At 41.4% G+C, this 26,010-nt stretch overlaps 1 protein-coding gene across 4 annotated transcripts in view; it reads left to right on the plus strand.

Annotated features, from left to right (window-relative positions):
- Positions 1 to 26,010, plus strand: part of arhgef1 (Rho guanine nucleotide exchange factor (GEF) 1) — a 37,979-nt gene that overhangs the window by 3,341 nt on the left and 8,628 nt on the right. The window contains exons 2-16 of one of the 4 annotated variants that reach the window (XM_086038089.1): positions 11,435 to 11,629; positions 12,973 to 13,071; positions 14,379 to 14,421; positions 14,519 to 14,765; positions 17,438 to 17,467; positions 18,710 to 18,821; positions 18,903 to 18,978; positions 19,058 to 19,087; positions 20,221 to 20,430; positions 20,937 to 21,078; positions 22,385 to 22,396; positions 23,710 to 23,853; positions 24,801 to 24,994; positions 25,293 to 25,439; positions 25,541 to 25,623. In XM_086038089.1, the coding sequence (XP_085894215.1) occupies positions 11,468 to 11,629; positions 12,973 to 13,071; positions 14,379 to 14,421; positions 14,519 to 14,765; positions 17,438 to 17,467; positions 18,710 to 18,821; positions 18,903 to 18,978; positions 19,058 to 19,087; positions 20,221 to 20,430; positions 20,937 to 21,078; positions 22,385 to 22,396; positions 23,710 to 23,853; positions 24,801 to 24,994; positions 25,293 to 25,439; positions 25,541 to 25,623 (1,731 nt within the window). In that variant the 5' untranslated portion in view covers positions 11,435 to 11,467. Of the gene's footprint in view, positions 1 to 11,434; positions 11,630 to 12,972; positions 13,072 to 14,378; positions 14,422 to 14,518; positions 14,766 to 16,989; positions 17,371 to 17,437; positions 17,468 to 18,709; positions 18,822 to 18,902; positions 18,979 to 19,057; positions 19,088 to 20,220; positions 20,431 to 20,936; positions 21,079 to 22,384; positions 22,397 to 23,709; positions 23,854 to 24,800; positions 24,995 to 25,292; positions 25,440 to 25,540; positions 25,624 to 26,010 lie in introns of those variants that run through there. The other 3 variants (XM_086038090.1, XM_086038091.1, XM_086038092.1) reach the window with 3 other exon arrangements.

Here is a 26,010-nt window from a genome sequence, read left to right on the forward strand (position 1 = left end):
TGTCCCATAATGGCCTGTGTGTGTTCGGCCTTGGCAATTAGCCCTCCGCACGCGCACACACACACACACACACGGAAGTAGTTAGCGCTAGGGAAGTGCCAATCCGTGCCAGTCGATGGCTCCTGGCCCTATCAATGTTTCCATGGAGTTGGTGACCTCCATGTAGGGAGGGGGGGGGGGACAGGGATAGTGCAGTGGGGATCGATGATGAGGGGGTTGCGGAAGAGTGAAATGTTCTCTGGATGGAAGAACAGAAAATGGCCGCCCAAGTTGTAGAAAACCCCCAGTGATAAAAATCGTCAATGCATCCGAGTGATGACGAAAGTGTCAAGTCGTTATCTGCTTTTGGCCGCCATGTAACGCCGGTGTAGACATAAGTGGACCTTGTCAATACAGTAGTACCTTGAGATGCAAGTTTAATTTATCTTAAATCGTTTTTCCCCATTGAAGTTAATGGCAATGCCACGAATCTGTTCCAGCTCACCCCCAAAAAATGTGCACTGTTTTTTTGTAATGAAAAAAATAGCACTCGATATTACACTTAACATGAAACATACAGTAATGACATCATTAAATAGATTGAAAAAAATTCTCACTTTGCACCGAGACATGTCCTGCCTAGAACTCCAGTAGCATTCAAATTAATGTCTCTCAGCCCATCAGTACGGCACTAATATTAGTAGTTCTATGCAAAGGATAAAGAATATGCGATCCGGTTACATTCCTACACCGTTTGTTTTCAGTCAAGTGCTTCAAGTGTTAAAGCTTGACAACATACTGAAAATGCTTATTAGTGCTAGAATTAGGCTAGCAGACTAAAAGTCGAAGTTGGATGTTTTAAATCAGTGATTCTCAACCGTGGCACATCCAAAAAATATATTTTTTAATTAAAAAAAATGTTTTGTTTATTGATTTATGCCAACCACATATAGTAACAGGCACAAAAAATGTTCTTCCACGAGATGAAAGACCTGTATAGTCACTTTTTGTGAATCGCTTTGCTTAGTGGTGTGCCGTGAATTTTGTGCCTTGCCTCAATAAATGTTGAGAAACTCTGTTTTAAATACACAAAGCGTAATTGTCGGTTTTGGATTTAGTTTTTGAACTGGGAGCGGCGTTAAAAAGCTTAAAGCCTCTTTTTTTTAACAATTGTTCACAATTTGCTGCTTATTGTCATGTGAGCCGCTGCCCCATACTTAATTTTTTTCTCCATCAAATGTAGAAAAAGTTTTTTGCAAAAATATACAACCGCTATTTTCAAAAATATGACTTTTTTTTTTCACCTGTGACTTATGACTTTTTCTCCAAATCCTGACATTTTCCACAAAAAAATCCTTTTTTTTTTCTCGAAAAATATTCCATTTTTATCCCATGAGGAGAAGTTCTTTTTGTTGAAAGTATATCTGACAAATGACTTCTTTTTAATTGCGTTCTTTCTCTGTTGACATTGATTGGACTGCACTGGCGTCCCTCATGTAGCGTCCCGCGTGCGCCGCAACGTCCGTGCGTCCGTCGCTTTGTTTTTCGCCGGCTGTCAGAGCGGCGCTGAGATTGCTGGGATAACTTTGCCCTTTGTGTGCCGCTGGTCAGGTGCGGCGCGCACGTGGACAGACGGGCGGACGTTGGCCGGCGCTTGCCTCGGGGTGGGGGTCGCCGGGGCGCCGTACCCAGATGCAGGTTATCCCTCCCCCTGGGATGTCTGCCCGTAGTGTTCCCCGCCGGGCGCTGGCGGGGCGGACGTTATATTACGAGCTGCACTAGGAAAATGCCTTTTATAGTCGTGCAGTGGACGTTTGTGAATTTTGCAGCCTGGTTGGAAGCATCAACTGGCCAGCCGAAATAAATGAGGACATCGTTAATAGCGTAAACTGTCTAGTAAATATGATTGTATTGTGACCATAGCTGAAAACAATGTTTTCGATCCAATGCAATGGTGCCTTGAGATACAAGTCAACCAATTTGTGAGTGTTTTTGAGATACAAGCCATCATTGTGAGATTTCAAATCACTTCAAAGCAGCAGCATTTGGGAAAATATTGAAAAATTCTTCATAAAAAGAGGCTGCAAGATGTTTAATGTCACGCTCAGTTGAGATTTACCGTCAAACTTAACTAAGGCTTTGCCTTTGGAAAGTGCGCTTAGCATAATTCTAACAAATAGTCCAAAGCACCCCGTGACATGCTAATGGTTAACATCGATAGTCACAGTTTTAGAAACAATGGATATCTGAACTCAAGTGATAAAGCAACACATGAAGGGAGATAATATTACAATATTCACAAGGCATATATTCTTTATCCTCTACAAAAACGGACTGAAATGATGAATGACATCGTACTGTCACTTACAGTAGTAGAAGAAATGCTATTCTTTTGTGTCTGCATGACTGTTGCATTACTGATGGCCAAGGCGAACACACTAAAAGGAGCAGCACAATTTTATTTTTTTTCAATTCAAATGTCTTTTTTTTTTTTTTTTTAATTCTCCAAAATACGGCATTTTCATTTTTCATAATGAAAAAAGACTTTTTTCCCCTCAAAAATATCCAAAGTTTTTCTCAATGTTTTGACTCTTTTATAAAAATATATTTTAAAAAAATCTCAAACTTTTTTTCTCAAGCCTCCAAACGATCCACCTACTTGTAGCAAAACAATGCCGCCACAGACCTTCCGATCTGACTTTTTGTACAGACGAGAACCCGGCTGCTGCCGCCGCCGCCGTCGTGTTCAGTGAGCCGGAGCAGAAGCATCGCGGCACACGAGACAGGAAACAGCTGCACTTGTGAAAGATGTTTTTTGTTGCCCCTCACTTTTTCCAACGCAACGTGAGCGTCCTACTTCCAAATTGCCCGTCAGTTGGCTGTGTGCTCCTTTGTTTCCAGCCAGTTGCAGCCTTTACATTTCTGTTTTATTAAGTCGTATAAATTGAATGGGCCGAGCTCCAATGTCCTTCAGAGGAGTGAAGACGTCCACCGTAGCACAACTGTTGGATTGGTTTGCTTTGGACAGTCGTTACCTGAGTGCTAAATTTTTGCCTATTGTCAAGTGAGTTGAGGTCACCTCTTTCCTTACAGGGGAAGTCGACCCCAAACATTTTTTTACGATAATATGTTCTTTGTGTCTTCACTAGTCTTAACACGGTATCCGGCTTAATATTGCGTTTGTGGAATATGTGTTAAGTTGCAAAATCCACCCGTTTTTAGCCACCTCAGAGGGTGGCCATTTTGCCAGTTGCTGTCGACTGAAAATGACATCACGGTTGCTCAGGGCTCGGGTAACAACCAATCGCGGTCAAAAACGGGTGGATGCCATGTTTGGACTAGTGAGACAGCATAGAACATATTATTGTCAAGATCATTTTTGGGTTGACTTCCCTTTAAGTATGTGCTCGCAAGTCAAAGCATCAACATGGTCTGAACCACTCCTCGTATCTCAAGGCACCAGTGTACCTGACATTAAGTGAGTGGGTAAAATATGCCTGCTGCTCTTAATGTAACCGGGGCTGTGCGGCAGCATCCTGAACAGAAAGACATGAACGCGCACACACGCGCACACACAGAGGCAGCGGTGTGTTTTCAGCGAGGTGTTGGCTTACGTCACCTCTGCCAGCTGCAGCCAAATAGCATTTGTCCGCCCGGTGGAAGCGTTTAGTGTGTTTGTGGAGAGGGGACATTGTTCATGTTCACTTGCTTCACCCACACCCTCGCCCAAATAAACCCCCCCCAAAAACATGAAAAATAAACGCTTTCAGGTGATTCTTTTTTTCGCCGTGTTTTTTCCCGCACTTGACCTTCTCCGCCTTGTTCTTTACCTCATCTCTTTATTTGTGTCCTCCCTGGTCTGCGACGCCCGTCCACCTTCGCTTTCCTCTCTCTCTCTCTCTGTTTAGTCTATGAGTGGTGGTGGTGGGGGGTGCACTCTGTCCTAAAAGCTGTAAAAACGGCACTAAAGGTCCTGTAAGACAGTAAAAAAAGTTTGTGTATACACTACAGCAGAGCTCCTCAATTATTTATCTGTTTTCTGTTGAAGTATTTTGCACCCTCCCAAATCTCCATCATTTTTCCACAAAATTGTTATAAGCAAACCTCTGAATAACATTGTATCCTTTGTAACATTAAAGAAAGTTAAAAAGAAACATCAATCTGCTGAATAACAATATTTTTCATACTCCCCGCACCACTGCCACCTACTGTAGTGGATGTGCAATTACAGTGTACATTAATAATGCAACGCTAGATTAATGCAATTACAATATATATATGATTCATAATTCATATATATTTTCCATTTTACTGCAAATAAATACAAATGACTCTATCGGTTATCGGTCACCTCGACTACAAATAATCGTCATCGGCCCTGAAAACCCCCATAAAAGTTGATCTCTCCTGAAGAATTTCAGTAGTCGTTGCTCCTTTGTGTTTTCTGTTTGTGGCCCGAGAAGAAACATTTTGGACACCGTTGCTTGCAAGTGTTGAGGCTCCTCAGTACGCTTAAAAAATTTTTAAAAAATATGCGTCGGTTTTGCTGTTTGAAGCCGCACACGTTTCTTCTTTTGTTCATCAGCAGGTTTTGATGCCGTGTCAACTTCCTGTGCTGCTTCCTCATGTCAGCGCAGAGACCAGCTCTCATACTTATCGTCTTACACCAACCCCCCCCCCCCCCCCTTCCTTCCATTCCTTCTGTCTGGCTTTCCCTTTCGTCCATCTGATGGCGCTGGGAGGAAATGGCTCTGATAGCTTCCTCAGGAAATTACACCCACTTCCTGTCTGTGCGCCTTACCACCTTCCACTACCCGAGTGCTGTTCTCTCTCTTTCTCGACAAGTCTTGTGTGTGTGTAGGGGGCGGCGGGGGGGGGGGGGGGGCATTTGGGAATCTCCCCACCAGTGGCTAATGAGCCCGTGCGGCCGGATGAGCGCGGCAAGTACGCGGCAGCCATTAGCCATCCCGACGGTCGGGCTATTTTTGGACCGCCGCCCAAGAGGACAGGAAGTGGGCTCCGTTGTGAGCGTCTGTACGAAGAGAGCGATGACCTGACGTGCCTGCGGGCCAGGTGCACCTTGGAATGCGTTCATGGGCACCATTTTGATTTGACGCTAAAAGAAAGGCCATTTTTCTTTCAGCTGCCCAGAGTTTGATGCCAGACTTTAGACTACCTTGGCATAGATTCATTCGTTCAGTGCTTCAGCTAATTATATCAAATAAATGTTCACCCATTTAACTGAAAAATATTTTTTAATGAGGAAAGCCATTCTAATATTGTACATCACAAAAACATTAATAAGACATAATTAGAGAGAATATAAAAGAAAAAATGGACCAATTTTGCATCATAAATTAATGCTGCAATCCAATTCATTGTGCTGCTCCATCTGGTGTCCCCGTCTTGGCCACCAAAAAGGCAGTATAATGCAATCCTGCAGATACAAATGACTATTGCTGTAAGTGACTCAACAAACCATGAATTTGACGCACAGGGTTTGCCTTTGCGTGCCACAAAAAGTGCCTTGAGTTTGACACCGGCGTCGTAGATAATAAAGAATATATGCCTCTGATTGTTGTTAAATAACCTTTGTACATGTGCTGCTCCAGTTTGTGTTCAAATATCCGTTGCTTCTATCACTACGGCTACCAATGCTAACTTTAGCATGTCAATGGTGTTTTGCATTATATGTTAGCATTAAGCTGTTCTTAAGGCAACATTGGTTGATTTAAAGGCACAATGTGTAATGCTAGTCTTATGTGACGTTTGATAAATTCTCCTAGATTGATGCTTAGTTTGACAGCAAACTCCAGCGTGTGTGGCTTTTAACATCTTGAAGCCTCCTGCTTGAAGATTTGCAAAAGTGCTGCTTGTTAAGAAGTGAGCTGAGTTGACCACACATGACGGCTCATTTTTCAAAAAGCTCGTTAGTTGGGTCGACTGTTATCTGGAGGCACCGCCGTACTTGGCGCATTACACCAACAGGAAGTCTATGTGTATCAATATTATAAATACATTTTTCACCGGGGTAGAGTTTGTTGAACCTTCAAGATGTCAAATTAATGTGCACAGCCCTTTGTTCTATTGCTTCCTAAGTAGTGTTGGACCGCGGACGGAGGAATGCTCTATGAAGACCAGTTGTCTCACATGCACGCACATACGCACGCACACACACACACACACACTCTGGCTCCCCACAATCACATTGGAATGGCCCCCTCCCACATACGTGGCGAGTCTTAACTCTCACACACACACACACACACACAGAAGCACGTACGCTTGATGGCTATCATTAGATTGATGCCACCTGACACTTAGTAAGAACTGGAATGTGTCAGGCGGGAGAGCACCAAAAGCACCCCTTCCCCTCCTGCTACCTCTTAGAAACCTTGGAAGAGCCCAAGCTTGCTAACGATGCTAAGCTAACGAGGCTAACATTCCCCGCTTGCTTCCCTTTGACCTCCACAGCCGACTTGAGCTTCACACTCGGTCGCCACTTGCGTCACACTCGCTCATGTTTAACGCGCCGCGGTACAGCCGTCGGACTTCAGCTCAGTGAGCACCCAAAGGATTGACTTCCGCGCTGTGCGACTTTTGTGGTTCTTTAAAAATCAAAAACTATAAAGTGTGTCACAGTCGCAAGAAAACATGACGCAGTTCATGGAGTGAATGGCCAACTGCATGTAAAAATGCCAACGCAAATCATGCGGTGAGTCAGCGTCACTCATGGCGTGTTTCTTAGTTGTATATCTGTAAATAGATGATTTTGTCATCACAAGCCCTTTTTCTCAGAATTAAACATTGTGTATCGTAGCCCCAAAGAGCTCAACCACGCAGGTAGTTGAGTCCAAAAAGTCTGCTAGCTTAATGTGAACACATAATGAGAAACACCACTGATAAGCTAACGGAAATTAGCATCAATGTTGTAGTGACTCAACTCCTTTAACACACCGAGCGAGCAGCAACACATACAATCGACCATACGACATCTGCCACATATGACCAAAGGCGTAGCTTATATGACGTGTCCTGATCCTCTGAGTGGCGTGTGTGTGTGCTGTTGATGCGTGCTGTGAAGTGGGCCGTCACTGATTAGATCGTTAATTCAGCAATTAGTTGATAAATGGGCAACTGCCTTGATGGTTAATGACTTGAGATAAAAGTCAACAACTTTGCTTTTTAGCCGCTCAAGGTTGAGCTGCCGCTTTCGGTTGTCGACTGCAGAGAAAAATAATTCTGTGAATGTGTCTACCGTGATCGGACGCACAAAAAAAAGTCTCGAGAAAAGAATCTGGGACAGATTAATTGAGAATGAAAATAACTGCAGAAATTCCGAGGATTTGGACTACTTGTCATTAAACAAATATTCACCTAATTGTTGATTCATTTGGGAATCGATTAGTCGTTGATTAATAGTTCTGGGTCGTATTTTGTCTCAGGGCTGCACAATAATGGCCAAAATGATCATCAGGATTATTTTTTTAATCAATGTTGTAATCGCTATTATTAATCACAGTTAACGTTAAGGAAAACATCTGTATTTTAATTGCACTAGTTTTCAACAATGTCAACAGTTTTTCCAATACTCATCTCCAATTTTACTGTCCTTTCTTCTCTCGACATGGCTCTCGCGCACATCAGCCAACTGAGTGGCTTTCGGCTCCCGGGGTGGGCGGGGTTTGCTTGCTTGCAGTTTAGGCAGCTTCACGAAGCCACACCCATGCGTTCGCCCCCTGGTGGTTGGCTGACGACGAGTGGAAAAAGTTCTGCTTGATTTGATATGCAGCAAACTTAAAATAATCAGGTTCATTGGCCAAGAAAAAAATGAGTGCAAAACTGCTTATTCATCACTTTTATGTTTTTTCTTGTTATTGTTGTTGTTTTTAACATCCTTAGCATTTCAGCTGTCAACTGTTCCGTTGGCGTTGAGAGAGTCATGTACGTCTCTCTGGCATTCTTGTCTGGCCTTGGTAGCGTGGGCGGCGTTTGGTTTGGTTAACCCTTCCCACGCGCGTGGCTCCTAAACTAGCCACAGCCCACCGCAAGTGACCATGAATGAATGGAGTCATTCTTCCCCACGTCCGCTCGTTCGCTCGCTCGCTCGATGGCTCGGTTTCGCCCTCGTCCTGCACAGTCCAAGCGTTGTTGCAGAAGAACTCACCTTGACCCCAAAGCGCCTGTCAGCTCTCCCGGCTGGCTGATGAACGCTGCATTCACACGGCAACGCCTTCCTTCCTCGCTAACTCAAAGCCAGAGTCTGCGTGCTGAGTACAGTGCATTCGGAGATGCCGTCGATTGAATTTCACAACTGTTTTCTCTGTGGGAAATATGAGCAGGTCATCAGAGCCATTTCATTGGATGACTTCAAAGCTTCCATTGTACATAGTATGCACGTCTATGCTGAAAAAGTCAGTTTGAGGAATTTCATGACCAATTTAACAAATTTATGACCAATTTTACAAATGTTAGAACCAATTTTATAAATGTCAAGTTAATCTTACAAATTTCTCCACCACCTATTATCAGTTTTGATCCATTTGGCAAAATCTTGACAGATTTCCAAACAAAACAGTTTTGCAACAAATTCTATGGCCAATTTTACAAATTGCTCAACCAAACGCATATTTCATAACCACTTTTAGCTCAGTTCACAACCAATTTCAAAAATATTTTACAATTTTGATCATTCATAGCAAATTCGATGAGAATTTTTTTGTAATTCCACAGCCAGCTTCGAATTTCAAATTTGAGCAATTTTTTAAAAATGCTATGAATTTTAGAACTTTCCAAGCCAATTTTAGAAATTGCCTATCCAGTTCAACTGATTTCACTACCAATTTGACAAATTTCATGGCCAATCCCTTGAAAAATTCTACAAACAATTTGAAATGTTTTAAGACCATTTTTACCCATTTCAAGAGCAAATTTTCGATTTTCACGATTATTTTCATATTTTCATTCTTTTTTCATTTTACAGTCAAATTGAGATTTCATAGCCAGTTTTGCACATATGCTGAAATAAATTTTTATTTAAATTTTACAACCATTTTACGGATTTCACAGCCTATTTCAAGTTTTGAACACAATGTTACAAAATTAATTATTCACACTCCATTTTTTTTTTTTACAACTTTACAAGTAATACAATATATTACAACATTTTTATTAAAAATGTGATCAAATTCACTCCTATTTGTACACATTTTACTGTCAGCTGCAGTGCCGTGTGACTTTAAAGCACTGTTGTCCATATCCATGTACAGTTCTGAACCAGAACTGTAGGTTTTTTTTTGTTTTTTTTCCTGTTCAATCCTGTTTTTGCTTCTTAGTCAGGCTTCCAGCAACACAAAGCTCTTACATAATGAGCGCTTAATCAGCTGCAACCAGTTGGGGAGTAATTTGAGGTACGTTTTTTAGCCTCACGTCTTGTATGACGTTTGCAAAGATGTTGGTGAAATTGTAAATTTCATGCGACAGTGCATGGCCAACAATTTCCTTTACAAGTTTGTACATTTGGCCAGTTTTGAAATGTTGTAGATTGAAGCACTTTGCTTTGAAATTTGACTAAGTTTACCACCAATTTTTATAAAGAATGCCATGTAAAATTTTATGGCCAATTTTATGAATTTCAGAACTATTTGCACGCATTTTATGAGCAGTTAAGCAAATTTCCCAACCAATTGTGCGACCAATGTATACATTTTTCTACAAATGTTTAAATTTGACCAACTTTAAAATTGTTATAGATTGACTCATCTTCCTCTGCAATTTTGTCAAGTTTATGACCAAATTTACAAATCCAAAAACGAAATGACCAATTTTATAAGGAATTCTATGAATAGTTTTGTGGCCAATTTTGCAAATGTCACCATTAGTTGTGCATTTTATAAGCAACTTTGAGTTTCACAAACAATCTTTTCAATATTATGGTCAATTGTACGACCAATTAAAAAAATATGTAATGACCATTTTCACAAATTTTGTTACAAATGTCATTACAAATGTAACTAATTGAACAACAAACCCTGTTTTGTAGTTTTATGACAGTTCTCAGCTCACATATTTTGTCCAATTTTATAAGCTTTGCAGCCAATTTTACTCATTTTACAACAAATGCTACAAATTATTTAACCACCTTTTATACATTTATCAACCATTTTTACTGTTTTGCAACATTCATTACAGAGTCAGCCCCCCCCCCCCCTTCCCATTTGTCTTCCTTGTTGAGGCTGCATGACCCTCCCTTGTTAGTCAGTGTTCCGGCAACACAATGCTCTTACACAATGAGCGCTTAATGAACTGGAACCACTTGGGAAGTCATTTATAAGACAAACACACACTCGGCCCGCAGTCTCTTGACCTTACCACAAAAGGCTCGTCTCGCTCGGCCCGTAGCCTGCACCGGCGGCGAAACCGCACTCAGCGATGACCTCGGCGTGCAATTAAAATGAGATAATTCGAGTGCGGATGAGAGTCGGCCGTAATGACGCCGCTCCGTCCCCGTGAGGAAGTGGCTTTCCCCGTTCCGTTCACTCCTCTGTGAGGTAGTTTCATCCATGTTGTTCCGTGTGCCGAACAAAGAGGCTGTATGGCGGACGTGAATGTGTCACCTGTTTTTTTTTTTTTTTAAGTGAGAGTGTAATTATAAATACATTTAGAACTGCGTTGTGCCCGATGCAGTAGAAAGCCACCAGCATTCAGTGATTCTGTCCTAAATCGTATGGAAAAGAAGGCATCATGCGGTCAACCGCAAGCCAAAATGTTGCAGGGATTTTGCTTGAGCAGAACTTAATTAGCCCTCCTCTGAGGATGTTCACTCATTTTTTTACGCTCTAATATTACAAATGGCAAATGGAAAGATGGGCGGAATGAACACAAAGATAGGGTACACTGGTGCGTTTTTTGCGTTACTCCGTTCCAGAAGTTTTTGTTTAGTCAAAAATTGGCCAGGATCCCCCTGCGTACCGTGGCAAAAGGTAGAACCCGAGTTTTTTTTTTGCGCCTGTCAGTGCCATAAATGCTTGCTGCCTGTGACCAGCCGCTTCCTTTGCAGCTACTGTAGCTGGCTAGCTAGCCGGCTAGCTCTCGTTATCTGCCACGCTGTGTTGGCTCAACGTTCTCCCATTCAATCTACCGTGGTCGAATGAACGAGGTTGGCTGTCAACAGGATAAAAATCGTGAAATACTTTGTATCTTTTGGTCACAGGGGTTGAGGATCGAAGTCGCAAACTTTGGGCAGCAGTTGTAGCTCCTTCTCTCACCACAGATTCGTGCACAGCCCGAGTTTTTACTGTATACATGTAGTATTACCTCGTTTATTGCAGGTGGTTACATTCCACCACTGCGATCGACTCAGCATAGCAGCGACCAATTATTTGTATTATTTGTCTTGTACGCATGGACGCTAAAATCATGGGGACCTTGATGTGTGTGCATGTGTGGAGAACAGGGCGCGTTTGGGGCTCGGTGCTCGGACGCAGCCATGAACATCATCGGGGCCGAGGACGAGGACTTTGAGAACGATCTGAACGAGGTGGTGGACGAGCAGTGCTTATTCAGCAGCATCGAAATGCTGAAGGAGCGTCCCGCCCACCTGCTGGTCTTCATGCAACACGTCATCCTCCAGTTTGACCCGGCGCCGCTGGTGAGACGCCACCACGCTCACTACGCTCACTTTTACTTTTGGCTTCAGGCTCTTTTAGATGCAGATGGAAACCTTTTTAAAAAAAAAAAAGGTTTTATTTGTACTTATTTCGATTTTTTTTGCTTTACAAATTAAAGTATTTGTAGATATTTTGACGCATTTTGCATGTTACAACATTTCTACAAATGCCACTTTGACAATGACAATTTCTACACATCAACACTCATTTGATAATTTTTGTTTAGTAATTGTACCAACAATTGTTACACATTTTACCAACAATTTTGACAAATTTTACCTGTACTTTTGCCACCTTTTTTTTTCTTTTACCAATTTTACCACCAATTTTGACAAATTTGACCTCCATTTTCATCATGATTTGTGTTTGTGTTTCCACCTTCTTATTTTCCTCTCGTTAGGGGTCGCCACAGTGTCATCATTTTTCACTCTTTTTTTTTTTTTAGTCACAGATTTACCATCAAGCTTTACAAATTATACCCCAAATAACAATAATAAAGCTGGTCTCTCATCTCAGGATTTGTATGAAGTTGCAAAGATGTTCGCAGACACTTATTGCTAATTGTAAAAACGAAGACATTTCTGAACACCCAAACTATTTGTGACAATTAAAAATTGTCTGCAGAAGGTGAAACCTTCTGCGAAACTTGACGAAAACCCCAAATTCTCTACATTCGCAACCATTTTGCAAGCATTCGCTACTCAGTGAGATACCAGCTTACAAATTTTACTTTACAAGTGTTACCACCAGTCACGCCGCAATTTTTTACAAATTGTACTACTTTTTAAAAATTAAATGTAATCACTTTAAAAGTATTTTTTTCTTTTTTTAAACTTTTTGCATCAAATTTTATAACTGATGTTTTACACATTCTTAGCGCAAATTTATTTACAAATGTTACCTCCAATTTAAAATAATTATTTCCCCACCGTTATAATCATGTAATGGCCATTTCAACCAACTCAGCAGTTAACTCTTCACTGGCTGCGCGTGAGCGATAGCAAACTATAGCTGCTACTGTTATCTTTCAGAGTGGAAATACGCTGCGCTCATTTGTAGCGCCTGGCTTGTGAGCAAGGCACAAAGGTGCACAAACAGACGTTTGCAGACGCAGCAGTGACCCTCCCGAGCTTTCTGACACCCTCTTTCCTTCAAACGCACCACTTCCCCTTTCTCACGCCGGCTAACGCGTCTTTAGTCGAAGGCTTTGTCATCGTGACTCGTGTTTGTGCTTTTGCCTGTGCATGTGTTTCCACAACCCACACAAACCATCATCACCGTGAAAATATTCTGTGTGTGTGTGTGTGTGTATGTCCTCCCTCAGCTTTGTTACCTCCACGCCGACCTGCTGAAGAACCTCAATGCCAAAGAAACCAAGAAGCAGTTTGTGGAGTTCCACAACACTTTCTTGGACAAGGGCGCAGTAAGTAGGAAAAGGATCAAGGATCCTTTGTCGCTTGCTGAACTGAGCTCTCGTGAGGTACAAGGGTACTATAGATAACGGGAACAAATAAGATAACTACAACTCAAATTGAAAGTTTTCCGTTAAAAAAATAAAATAAACATGAAAATTCTTTAAAAAAAAAAAAAAAAAAAAGGAAAACTTATTCACCACAACTGACTGAAACTACATCGTATGTTTATAAAATGAACTAAAGCTAATGTCCTTAGTTTTCGTCTTTGTCAATAAACATACATGAGCTTTCGGGGATGATCTTTCAATGTCTTTATTTTGCTATTGCTGTACATCCCTACAGAAGAAGGAAGTTCAAACAGTCGTTTCAGAATTGTAATTGTAAGTAGTTTACTGTACTTAATCATGCAATACTTAGTGATCAGTTTTTTTAACACTTAAACTAATAAATCCTAAGCTAAAACAAAGCATTTTCATACAAATCAGCAAATAAAAACTGGCAAACCTACTGCTCTAAAAATTAATTAAAGAGACTGACTGAATTTCCAAAACAAAAATTAAAACAACATAAAAACTAACCATAATGAAAAATCCAATCCATTTAAACAAATTCACACTATGATTCTTTATTTTTCAAATTTACTATAAAAATGACACTTTTCACCACCAATTAAATTTTTTGGCTCACATTTTTACAAATTGTTGTTGTTGTTTTTGTTTTTTTGTTTTTTACAAATAATACAATATACAAACAGTTTATTTTCTCAAAATTCAATTTTTTAAAAACATTCACCAATTAAAAAAAAAGTAATAATAATTTGTGGACATGACGTCACTCCCTCTGTTTTTATTTTGCTTAGTTATACAAGTTGGTGCTTATTATCTTAATTAAAACAGAGCAAAAATCAGTGTTTTTTTTGTGTGGGGTGGCGGGCTGTCAATGGGGAACATTGACAAGTAAATTGACTTAAGAGCTTAATCACGGACTGAAGAAAACCTGTAAATCAAGGTACTGCTGTATGTGTATTCTAGCCATTAAAAAGTACATTTTCCTGTACATGTCCCCCTTAAGAGTGCAGTATAGTGAGCTTTAGCTGTATGTATGTGCAGAATATTCTCCTACCTTTAGTCTAAGAAACCAGACAACTTCCTGTTTGGATCGTGAGAAAACCCGCTTGTTCTTTTTTGCACCTCCCATTCTTTTCCCGATTGGGTTTAAACCTTAACCTAGTGACAACAACCCAAAGATCATTTGTGGTCTTGAAGAGACCCCTTGTGGTGATGTTGTATCACTGCCAACTGTGTTGTCATTGCAGATCCTCAGAGTCACAGTACCTCCCGTCATAGCCACTGAACTGGGTAAACAACAGCACTCATTTATGCAAATTGGCAGGATTATTATTATTATTTTTTGTGTCACTTATTGCACGCAACGCAACGTGCTCACCCCCCTCAGACCGGACGCGCCCGGACATGCTGTCGGAAGACATCCAAAGACGCTACGCCTACGAGGTCCAGTTAGAGCAAGCGGCCGAGGTGGCCAAGCAGCTGGAGGACTTCCGGAAAAAGCGCAAGATGGGGATGACGCCCAACGAGGCGGAGCTGAACGACGTGGAGAACCACTACCCCACCGACCGCATCCCCATGGAGATGAAGGAGAAGTCGGTCGCCGAGAACCTGCTGGACAAGATGTCCGAGACGCAGTGAGTGCCACAAGTCTCCTTCAGCCTTTCCTTCCAAAAAACAAACAAAAAATAAAATGTTGTGAAGTGGATTTTAAATTAAGTGGAAAATGTAGCACTCCCTAATATTGTACTTTATCAAAACATACCATATTTAGCATAATCAAATCCAATTAAAAAGAATTAAACGTTTTTTGTTACACTGCATCGACTGAATGGCCACCGTGCTACTCCTTCTGATGCGCCTAACAGATAACTATATTGTTCGTTGAGATGTCTCAACTCCTCTCAGCTCATGAGTACGGCAATAATATTCGTTTTTCTTTGCAGAGCATAAAGAATATATGACTGAGTAGTAATATGGTGTTCCTATATGCGTTTGGGACACCTTTCCAATAAAAGCTGATTCAATACGCACCTCGATACATGAGGTACAATTTGGGAAAAAGCACTCTGAAGCCCAAACTATTCAAGTTCTTTTTATTTTTTATTTTTTTAAGAAATCATCATCAGCAACATCAAATAATTTTGTATCATAGATGCACGCAAACCTCTCTAATACAAAATATTAGATACAAGTCTCGATACAAGGGGTGTGGTACGATTGATGGACAATTTGGTGAAATCAAAACTGACTTTATATGCGTTATTAGCGTTAGCATTAAGCTAATGGCCTGAAAAGCTAAGGTTTGTGGCTGTTTTAAACACACAAGGTGTAATTCTCTTTGCTGGGGGTTGAGTTTGACTTTAAACTTCAACCGGGATTGATATTAAAAAGCTTGAAGCCGCTTTTTTGCCAAGATTGTTCACTTCCTACCAATTTAGTTGAGTTGCGTTCACCAACACCGACTATGTGCTCGTAAATCAAAGCAAAAAAAACGGCCGATTGAGTCAGGTCACTCGTATCTCAAGGCATCGCTGTACTCGCGAGATGATTTGATTTGGGGGTGGAAAAAAAAATCACCTCAATGGCAAATGTAGTGTCCGAATTAGGACTAACAAGCCCGCTTTCATTTTTGTAGTCTTTAAAACAAACAAAAGCGCAAAGCCAAAAATGAAAGTCCAGACTTTGTCTTAATCTCTCAAAGTTTTGCACTGCAATAAGTGGGTCACGTGACTGGCGTTATGAGAAGTGTTTAACAGCGGATTTAAGACCGGGGGGGGGGACATAGGGGGGGCCCGCATGTGGTGCCACGCTGGCAGGAAGGTTCGGGAGCTGGCATGCAGCCAGTAGGAGGCAGAGCTGGCTGGTGGCCGTTTGCAAACAAGTGTTAGCAAAGAAAACAACAACCGTTCCGCTAAGAGAGAAAAGACTTCATCTGAGGAGAATAAAGACCTTTTTTTTCACAAGGGGAAGTGAAGGAATGATATCAGAGGTAGTAGAAAATGTGATTTTCCCTCAAAAATATGCAACTTTATACTTGTAAAAAAAATGGCGACTTTAATCTCGGGAAAAATATGACTTTTGATCTTGAAAATATATTACTTTGTTTTCTTGAAAATGTACGACTTTATTCAAAATGTTATTTGGACTATATTTTCCCTTCAAATGTGACTTTTTTTTTCAAAAACATTACTCTTAAAAATGGAAAACTAACCTTGAAAATATTACTTTTTGTAAAACATTTTTCTTGAAATTGTATGACTATATTTTCGCAAAACTACGACTTCATCGCGAAAATATCCAACTTTTTTTCTTTAAAATATCTCACTTTATTAGTATAAAACTTATGACAATCTAAAAAATATACATTTTGTCTTTTTCTTGAAAATGTGTAAAATCACTACTTTAATGTCAAAAAGGACAATTTTACCTGAAAATGTCCTTTTTTTTTTTTTTCTCAAAAATATAATGCCACGACTTCAATCTTGTCGTGTAATTAGTTTTACTTTTCAGCGCGGCCCTAATACTCCTTTGTAAAAGAAATGAAAGGATGAAAGTAGAGCTTGCTTTAAAGCATGCTTGAAGCCGCTCATATCCACGAAGGGGTCCCCACTTCATCATCAATCATTGCACTCTTTCTCCTCATATCAACAACAGACAATCAAGTGGTTGTGTCTGCTAGCTTGCACCCGCTCACCCCTCTCCCGCCTCCTGGCCACAGCACCGAGCGTTTGATTGGCTTGCACTGGGAAATCCCAAGGAAAGCCCTCCCCCCCCTTTGTGTTGACAACAAGGCGCAAGTGTCGTGTTTCCGCTGTCTTGCCTGCGTGTTGCATCAGCCGCACCCAAAAAATGCTTAAATAGCGTTTGCGCTCCCTGGGCAGCATTCCGACCTCGCAATCCTCCCGGAGACGCGCGCTTCACGCAACTTTTGCTTTCTTGAAAATTGAGCTGACTTTTGTCATTTGAAGTGACTTTTTTGCACTCCTGCATCAGATTACAGTGCAGCTTTGTATGTGTCGGTCACTTTTTTGAATTTCTTTTTTTTTTTTTTTTCCTTTTTCTTTTTGAAATTAGAATATGTTCAATAGCTTGAGCTGTGAACAACACAACACAAGAGTCAGCTTTGATTTGGATCACAACAAGTGTGGTCGCTTTAAATTCCATCGGCCCAAAACACAAATTTTGTTGTTATTAATCAGTTGCACACGAGAGAGGAAACATGCTACTTAAAAATAAAAGGTGAGTCTGCTTTTTTTTTTTTTGTCTTTATCCCCTTGATGAATGGCATTTTCTTTCTCTTTTACAGGCCAACCATCGTCTCCGATGAGGAGAAATGGTGAGTTGAATGTGTCTTGCAGGAAGTTTATTCTAGTTTTGGGGCGATGATTTGTGTGCTATTGTTAAACTTGGGTGAGGTCAAATTCCAGCTAAAGCACAGCGAAAACAAGTAATTGCTTCTTATTTCATGTCATCATGCATGTTGTAATATAATTATCATATATTTCAGAGGAGTTGAGCTGCCTAGCAAGTTAAGAAAAAAACTTTCTGCATTCATATAACATTCTCTGCGAGACAAGTTATTTTCTTGTTTGCGGACCATCCCTTTTTCTCCTTCAATTTCATCATTTTGTCTCCTCCTCACTCTACTACGCCCCCCCGCCCCCACCTTGATCAACGTCATCACATTTGTTGCTCTACCCAAATGATGCAACGACACAATGAGCAGATGTGCGGGGTACACACATAAAGGAGACTTTTTATGCGCGTTTGTTTTATTTAGCAATTCGAAACTGTGTGAAGGTGTTGCGATAAACGCATCTGTGACATGCTTTAGGGAAAATACCCCAAGGATCAAGAATTTTAAATACACAGTATAAAATATATTGCACAATTTAAGAAAAAAAAGAAGGCCTTCACTCTTGTAAATCACCCCAAATAGATGCTGCTATGGCAAATGGCAACAATGTTCCTAATGTGATTAACTCATCCATCCAGCCGCCAATACACCCATCCGTTAGCTCCTCCGCCCTCCGCGCCATCAATACACCAACCCATCCATCCATCCATCCATCTACCTACCCTTCCAAATCGAGCCATCCATCCAACCACCCAACACATCCATTCGTCCATCCATCATCCAACAATCTGTCAGCCCAAACACCCGCCCACCCGTCCATGCATCCATTCCACCATTCCGCCCATCCATTAACTCCTCCACCCACGAGTCATCAACCCAACAACCTATCCATCTATCCTTCCCAACCAATCCATCCATGCAACACATCGATTTGTCCATCCAACATCATTTCATAACCACTGTCCAAGCACAAATCCATAATACATCCACCCGTAGAACCATCCAATCAATCAATTATCCAACAATCTGCCCAGTTGACAACCCATCCACCCACCTGTCCAACCATCCAACCCATCCATCATCCACCAATCCCCCAATTGCCGCTGCATCCACCCATCCATCCACCTACCATTCAGCCATCTGTCCGTCTAACCATGCAACCATCCACCCATCTGTCCTTCCATCCACTAATGCCCACCTGAAATGTTCCGTGTTTTGTAGCCAGTCCATCTTTTCGGCAGTGGCCTACTTTATGAAGCACCTGGGGGTCAAGACCAGGGCGGTGGACAGCAAGAAGTCCCGAGGGGGCTTCTTCCGCAGTAAGCTGGTCAAGGTAAAGGCAGGCGGGCTCCTTATTTGCCCTTCACTACTCGTGTCCTTCCGTTTTCCTTCTAATTGTGTTCTCTTTCCTCAGAACAAAAAGGATGAGTCCACGAAGACCAAGCCCAGGGGCGGCTTCCCCAGCATCCCCAGCTGGATCGCCGGCAACCGTACGTAGTAGCAACTCGGCCCACGGCCCCGTTAGCAAACCGCTCTGTTCCATCAATGACCGTTTCTCTCCTGTTACAGCTGAGGTCAAACCTAAAATGGAAGTCGAAGGTACAAGTCGCCCCGAGTGCTCGCTCCCACTACACCACCTTATCTGTACAGTGAACCCCCATTTATCATGGGGGATGCATACAGCAGACCACTTTTTTTTTTTTTACCCCTCCTACACGCTTTATGCAAATTTCAACTTACGAAAACATACTTAAGCTTATCACCCTTCCACTTATTAAAACACAAGTTTACCCCCCCCAAAAAACTGACGTACAAAACAATTAAATATTTGATAAAGGGGAACTCAAGGGATAATGTCCTGTCTACTGAAATCGACGTCCAAATGCCCTCAGGCTCGCATTTCAAACGTCACATGACCAAACGCGGAAAACAGAGTTGCGATTTTTTTCAGTGCGAGCCTGGGCGCATTTTGATGTTACGTTCAGGCAACAGCAGAGGGTGATATTAGGCCAAAATGGACTAGTGGGGGCTCATACAACATTTTATTGAAAGTGTATTCCCCCCCACCCCCCTTTAAACACCAAACCAAATAATTTTGACTAACGTCGATTTGTGTAATGCTAACAAAGTGAAAATCTATAGATAGGCTAACGAAAATTAAAATAGATATTACAGTAAATAAGGTAAACCTTCAAACAACTGCTGCTTTACGCACATGGAGCAGTAACACGCACAATACAAACGTTGCAAAGAACATTTTTTGTGATTGTAAATGAAGCTTCAAATTGGCTTCATGAACCGTATTCTCTCACTCTGTGGGAACGCCAAATATTAAAACGGCAAAATGTGATGCTTTATTACTTTGTACAACGCTAATGTCAGATGCTTGGATACGCTGCAAAAAAAACTGTAAAAAAAAAAAAAAATGATCGCCTAAAAATTCCGAGCGAAGCGAACAATGCACTGGGGGTTCACTGTAGATATAGTTAGACCCTACTAATGAGCCCACGAGCATGTCTGCATGTCCCCAATCACACTAGGAGGTTTTGTTCACTTTGATTGAGTGCTTGGTTGGGTGTAGGTTGAGTTGCGCACCCCGAAACCAAACTAACCCCCCGTCCAGTGTCCCCGTTTTCACTAAACAAGGTGCATGTCAGTAGTTTTGGATTGTTGTTGTTTACCCGCCACCTCACTCAATCGACTTAACCTGGCCCACTTGTACTGTTTTCTAGCGGACAGGGAGAAAGGGACTCAGGAGCGTAAAGGTCCGACGCCCATCCGGGGATCCTTCGCTGACCCGACGGCGCCCGCTCTCCCCGGTAGGAAGTCGGGGTCCGGCTCCGGAGGCGGCGGCTCAGGCCCCCTGCCTTTGGTGGAGATCACAGACGGCTCGGGCAACAACGCCAGCCAGAGCAACAGCCCCGAGGCTTTGCACTCTGATGGTACGTCCGGCCAGCTCGTGGGATTTGACTTTGGTGAAGCAGCATGAGGTTCAGTATCCAAGGCTTGTTCTTGTTTGCCCTCTGTAACAATTTCACAATTATGTTTGTGTTTCGCCTAAGTGTCGGAAGATGTTGAAAAAAAATGGAAAATGTTGTTTGCAATGTTGTGTTGTATGTGCCCCCACTGGTCTAAACACGGCAATCTGATTAAATGAAGGGTAAATGAAGCTTCAAATTTGCTTCATGAACCACTTGTTGTATTTTTTGCACCCCTTTTAGATGGCACACACTGTTCAATATTGTTCTGAAAGAACACTGACTTGCTATTTTTTTATTATGTATTTATTCATTTATTTAAACCAACAGTGCCATCTTGAGGAGTCCAAAAAAATACAACAACTGGTTTGTGAAGCAAATTTGAAGTTTCATTTTCCCATCGCAAAAATGTTCGACTTTGACTTCAACTTGAAAATGTGCTCTTAGACAGTGATTTTGAAACTTTCCAGGCCTCTCCAGCCATCTTCTGGAGCCGCTCATCTTGTCCGAATGGTCCGACGTGTCCCCCGTGGGACCGGGGGGCTCGCTGGGCGTCGGGGAGCCCTTCTTGATCAGCGACACCCCCACTGAGGAGAACCCGGAGAAGGACAGGTGAGGACGGAACATGAATCAAGTCACCAGCCAAAGTGAAAACAATGCGTCTCGGTCCTCAGGCTGAGGATGTCTGTCCCTGCTGTGTGCTCGCTTATTGCCATGCTGCGAAAAACCCAAGCGCGCCCCACTGTCCCTGCCAGCCTTTCATCTCCTTTCTTCATTCCTTTGAATCTCTTCTGTAAAAAAAAAAAAATCTCTTCTGTCCTCGTGTCTTGTCCTAATGTTTGAATCTGCACTCTTGTTGTCGTCTTATCATCGTTTGTGATCCCGTTTAGTGCAGAAGTGCACTGTTGTCATGAATTGTTGCGGTTTTTGCAATTTGGTTCTTGTGTTTGGACTCAAGTGAGGCATTATATGAGCATAGCCGCAGGTGTTTGTTCTTTCTCGGTCCATTTAGAGTGGTAGTTGTGAGATCAAATGAAGTCCTTCTACACCGGAGGTGTGCAAATGTTGTCCTCTGAGAGCGGCGTACCGAAAAATAGAACATGATCAAATCAATTAATCAAGCAAGCAATAATACATTGTTGATATAATGGAGTTATTTGGAAAAGCTGCTATATCAAGGTTTTCTCTTAAAGGTGATAATGCTAATAGTTGAGGATTGTTTTTGTAGGTTTTGGGGTGTGTCCCACTAGATTAGCTCCGCCCCTCCACTGAGCAACAGCTGATTCCCATCGCCATATTCAGAACCAAAACAAGAGCAATCAGTTGTAAAACGACCATATTTTACAGCAATATATACAACCATATTCACAAATTCACTAATTTACACTAAAGTGAAAGTGGAAAATCACCACTTTTGATTTCTGAAACTGAATGATCCCTGTTCTCCACAGTGTGATGAAAAGAAATTCAGTTGGTATTTTAGCTGTAAATGGATTACTCAAATCACCCCACTTTTCCGACAGCTACACTTCTAACGCTGCCCACCCCACTTTATAAAAAAATTATAATAGCGTCGCAGGCCATGTCAAGTTATACTCAATCACACACATATTTTTGTTGTTCACGTTAGGGCCCTTAATGTACCTTAATGATTCCACCGTGCATCATGTCTCTAAGAGGCAAAGCAAAGTACGAAATCCATTTTGTGTGGCGTTTGTTGTCGCCTGCTTATTTTGTTTGCCTGTTGAAGATGTCCGGGCGGACGCAGCCCCATCGACACTCAACTCCGTTGTGTGTGCAGTTGTGTGTGCATTTGCGTGTGTTGCCAGCAGGCCGTGTTTGCACCGCATGGAGTCGGGACTTGTCGCAAGTGTGCATAGCTGAGGTGTTAATGTTCTGGTGTCCCGTGTTTTTACAGACGCAGGACAAGGTGGGCGCCTCAACTGAGGCATGGACACTGCTTCCCATATACACACACACACACACACATGCACACTGAGTAGCGCGAGCACAAGTTAAGTATTGTTTTCCTGGAATTAACTTGACTATTTGGTCCAAATGGAATATAGTTGATGTTTTTTTGTTTTTTTTGCACTTGCAATTTGCACGCTTTGTTGAATTAAAATTTCCACGTTGCAAGATTTGGATATTGGCTTAAGCACATCATCACATCCTTTGAAAAGCATGTATCTCTTAATATTGTGAGGTTTTTCTTTTATCTAAAAAAAAAAAAAAAAAAGTTTTGCTCCAAATATTTTACTATGTTTTGAAGCCCTCAAATATTTACATGTATTCAAATATTTGTATCTAAAAAATACTAAACCAATTTTTTCCTGATTTTAATTATAAAAAGAAAAGACCAAAAAAAAATACAAACTGTTTTTATCCCCACAAAATACAAGGGGAAAAAAAAGTACAGCGGACCCCAGCTATTATCGGGGGATAGTGATCGGGCTTGTTTGCGAATAGAGATAATCTGCAAATTACAATGACAAGAAAAAAAAATAATGATTTTGTTAGGGGAAATAAGACTAACCAGAGGTTCTGGTTTGGAAAAAAAAATGGGAATAAGAGGAGAAGCTGTAAAAATGTACCGTAAATAAACGGGGGGAGGTTAGGTGAATAACAAGTAGGTGAATCAGATCCACAAAAGTGTGAGCGTCACAAGACAAACATTTTAGGACAAAAAATAAAACACTTAAAATATTTCTTAAATCTTGAGATGAAAAGCAAAAAGAAAATGAATTTACTGTTTACAAATTAAATTTAAAAACGTTTTGAGCGGATAATGTTTCAGAAACATATAGCTTAAACAAATTCTAAACAAAAATGTACTTTTTTTTACGAAAAGACAAAAATGATTTAAACATTTTTTTGGATTTAATTTTGTATTTATTTTTACAAAGTTTCCCGCCATGTTACGGTGAAAAAATTCCGTATTCCAAGTTTTTGCCGCTATCGTCGAATGGACCAAAGTTTTACTTTGAGTAGGAGATGCATGCGTTTCATTGGCCAATATGAAACCTAGCCTAGACGTGGAATTGTCTAACGTTATGCATATTTTTCATCTCTCTGTAATTTCTTATGTCTTTCCACCTTACTGACTGCTTGTCACTTCGCTACTCTCTGAATTCTTTGCCTGTATTTTCTGTCTCCCGTCCACATTTTGCGTCCCTTGTTCCCTGTCTTTTCTCCGTCCCATGTCCACTTGCGTCCACTCCCTCCCTCCCATCACACTGGCAGTAAGAAGGTTGCGCGTAGCGAGAGCGCTCGCGTGGCCCGCCAGCCGTCACGGCGTCGCGGCTCGTCCCGGACCAAACAGTCGCGCTCTCGTAGCGACGTGGACCTGCAGCCGCTGTCCGCCGCGGCCACGCTCGGCCCCCATTTGTAAGATTGCACAGCAGGGATGGACAGAAGCCTGCATTCAAATAAGTATCATTCATTTGCTCCACCCATCATGATTGAACATGTTGATTTTCAAATATAAGAGCATTTGTAGGTTGAATGCTCCTGATATTGAAAGACAACTTTTACTAGCAAAGTTATGAGACAAAGGTTTAGGTAACATTTTACCATTTCTACCTGCCATACAAGCATAAAGAAAATGTAACTATTGTTGTAGTGTAAAGAAGAAAACAAGAAGAAGAAAACTACTCCGCCCTTTCAAAAATCAATTTCAAAATACAATAGATTTTTTTTCCACGTAAACCCCTCAAAAAGTTTATTTGAAATTGGTTCCCTTTTTTTTTTTTAGGAAACTTAAAGTTTGACATTGTTTCAGATTTGTCTTGAATGAAATCATTTTTAAAAATGTTTGGGATGAAATAAATTGAAAAGTGGGGAGAGAAGGTGAAAATGTTTTAGAAACTATTTTTATAGAAAGAAGGAAAAATGCTTGTGGCCTGATAAGATTTTTTTTTTTGTCCCCAGAATTTGGGATGAAAAAAAAAAATAGAAAAGTTGAAAACGTATCAGAACGTTTCAAATAACTATTGGATAAAAATAAAAAATATACATATTTTTGGGGTTTAAAAAAAGTGTCAAGAAGTTTGAGCAAAAACATGTTGAAAATATTTCTAATCAACTCTGATAAAAGATTTAAAAAAAAAAAAAAAAAATTCCAGGTGTTTTGGATCAAAATTAATTTCTGAATGTTTTTTTAATCTTTATTCTATAGATATTGTATAGATATAAAATCATTTTATCGATAAAGTGTACAGTTGGAAACGCTTGAGATGAATCAAATATTTCAAAATCGTTTTCAATTTAAAGGAAAAAACGTGTACTGCAGCTGCGTGTGCAAAATGTGTGTTTCTTGATGCGTTTGGGCACAGCAACGAAGGAGCGGCGACGGCGGTTTCGGAGGGCTCGGGCTCGTCGCCCGCCAGCCCCGCCCCCCAGCCCGAGGAAATGGAGCCGCGCCTGCTGGAGTTCGAGCAGGATCCGCCCAACTGGAGGGAGCTGGCCTCCCCGGAGGTGCTCGCCGGCCTCAGCAAGAAGGAGACCAAGAGGCAGGAGGTCATCAACGGTGAGAACGGGACGCTTTCCAGTACAGTCAATCCTTGCCAATATGGCGCTTCGTATGATATTATCAGCAGACATGGAATGATTTAAAAAGTGTGTTTCATCAAGTTTAATTACTATGTTCTAAGCATGTGGGAGTGGTGGAAGACATTCTCAAATGTTTTTATAAGGTCTATATTGCAGATGATCACGGGTGGGTCAAGAACATATCCCTGCACTAATGCAAAATCCAAGGAAGTTGATGTCAGAAGCTGCTTATTTTTGCCAACATTTCCTATTTCTTCCTCAATTTCTACTCATAGAGTTGTTTGCCACGGAGCACGCCCACGTGCGCATGCTGAGCGTCCTCCAGATGGTCTTCTCCAAGCCTCTGGAGCGAGAGGAGCTCCTCACCGCCACCGAGCTGGCCGCCATCTTCCCCAACCTGGACGAGATCATCGAAATGCACTGTGAGCCTTTGAGTTCATTTTGAGAGGAAGCACAAGTGGGAGGCGCCAAAAGTGGTCGGGTTGGAGTTGAAGCGGTCCCTGTGCTGTCCTCTTGTGTCCAGACCACTTCTACGAGAACCTGAAGAAACTTCGTGTGGAGGACAACTTTATCGTCAAATCCATCAGCACCACCGTCCTCAACAGAGTGAGACCTCCTTTTGTAGTTTTGTTAACCTCCCTCCAACCTCTTATTTCATTTTACAGGCAGTCTTTGACAGTTAAAATGCACTCGCTTAGTTTTACCTGAAAGAGTATGAAGTTTTTCAATAGACAGTAAATTATTGATTTATTGCCCTAATATAATATAATATTACATATATAATATTAATATTTAATGATTAAAATAGTGGGCTTTTTTTTTCTACTGCAAATGTCCATTGTAGATATTTTTTTTTGTGCCGATAACTGTCTTTACTGTACAGTACAGTACTGTACATTAAAATGCTCCAATACTATGCACCGATACATTAAGGTCCCGGATGACAACACTTTAAGTTGACTGCAAATTATCCTCTCTTTAAATTGGAGGACG

The sequence above is a fragment of the Filicampus tigris genome, chromosome 8 (assembly GCF_054856515.1).
Source record: "Filicampus tigris isolate MCC_2025a chromosome 8, RoL_Ftig_1.0, whole genome shotgun sequence".
Taxonomy (NCBI): domain Eukaryota; kingdom Metazoa; phylum Chordata; class Actinopteri; order Syngnathiformes; family Syngnathidae; genus Filicampus; species Filicampus tigris.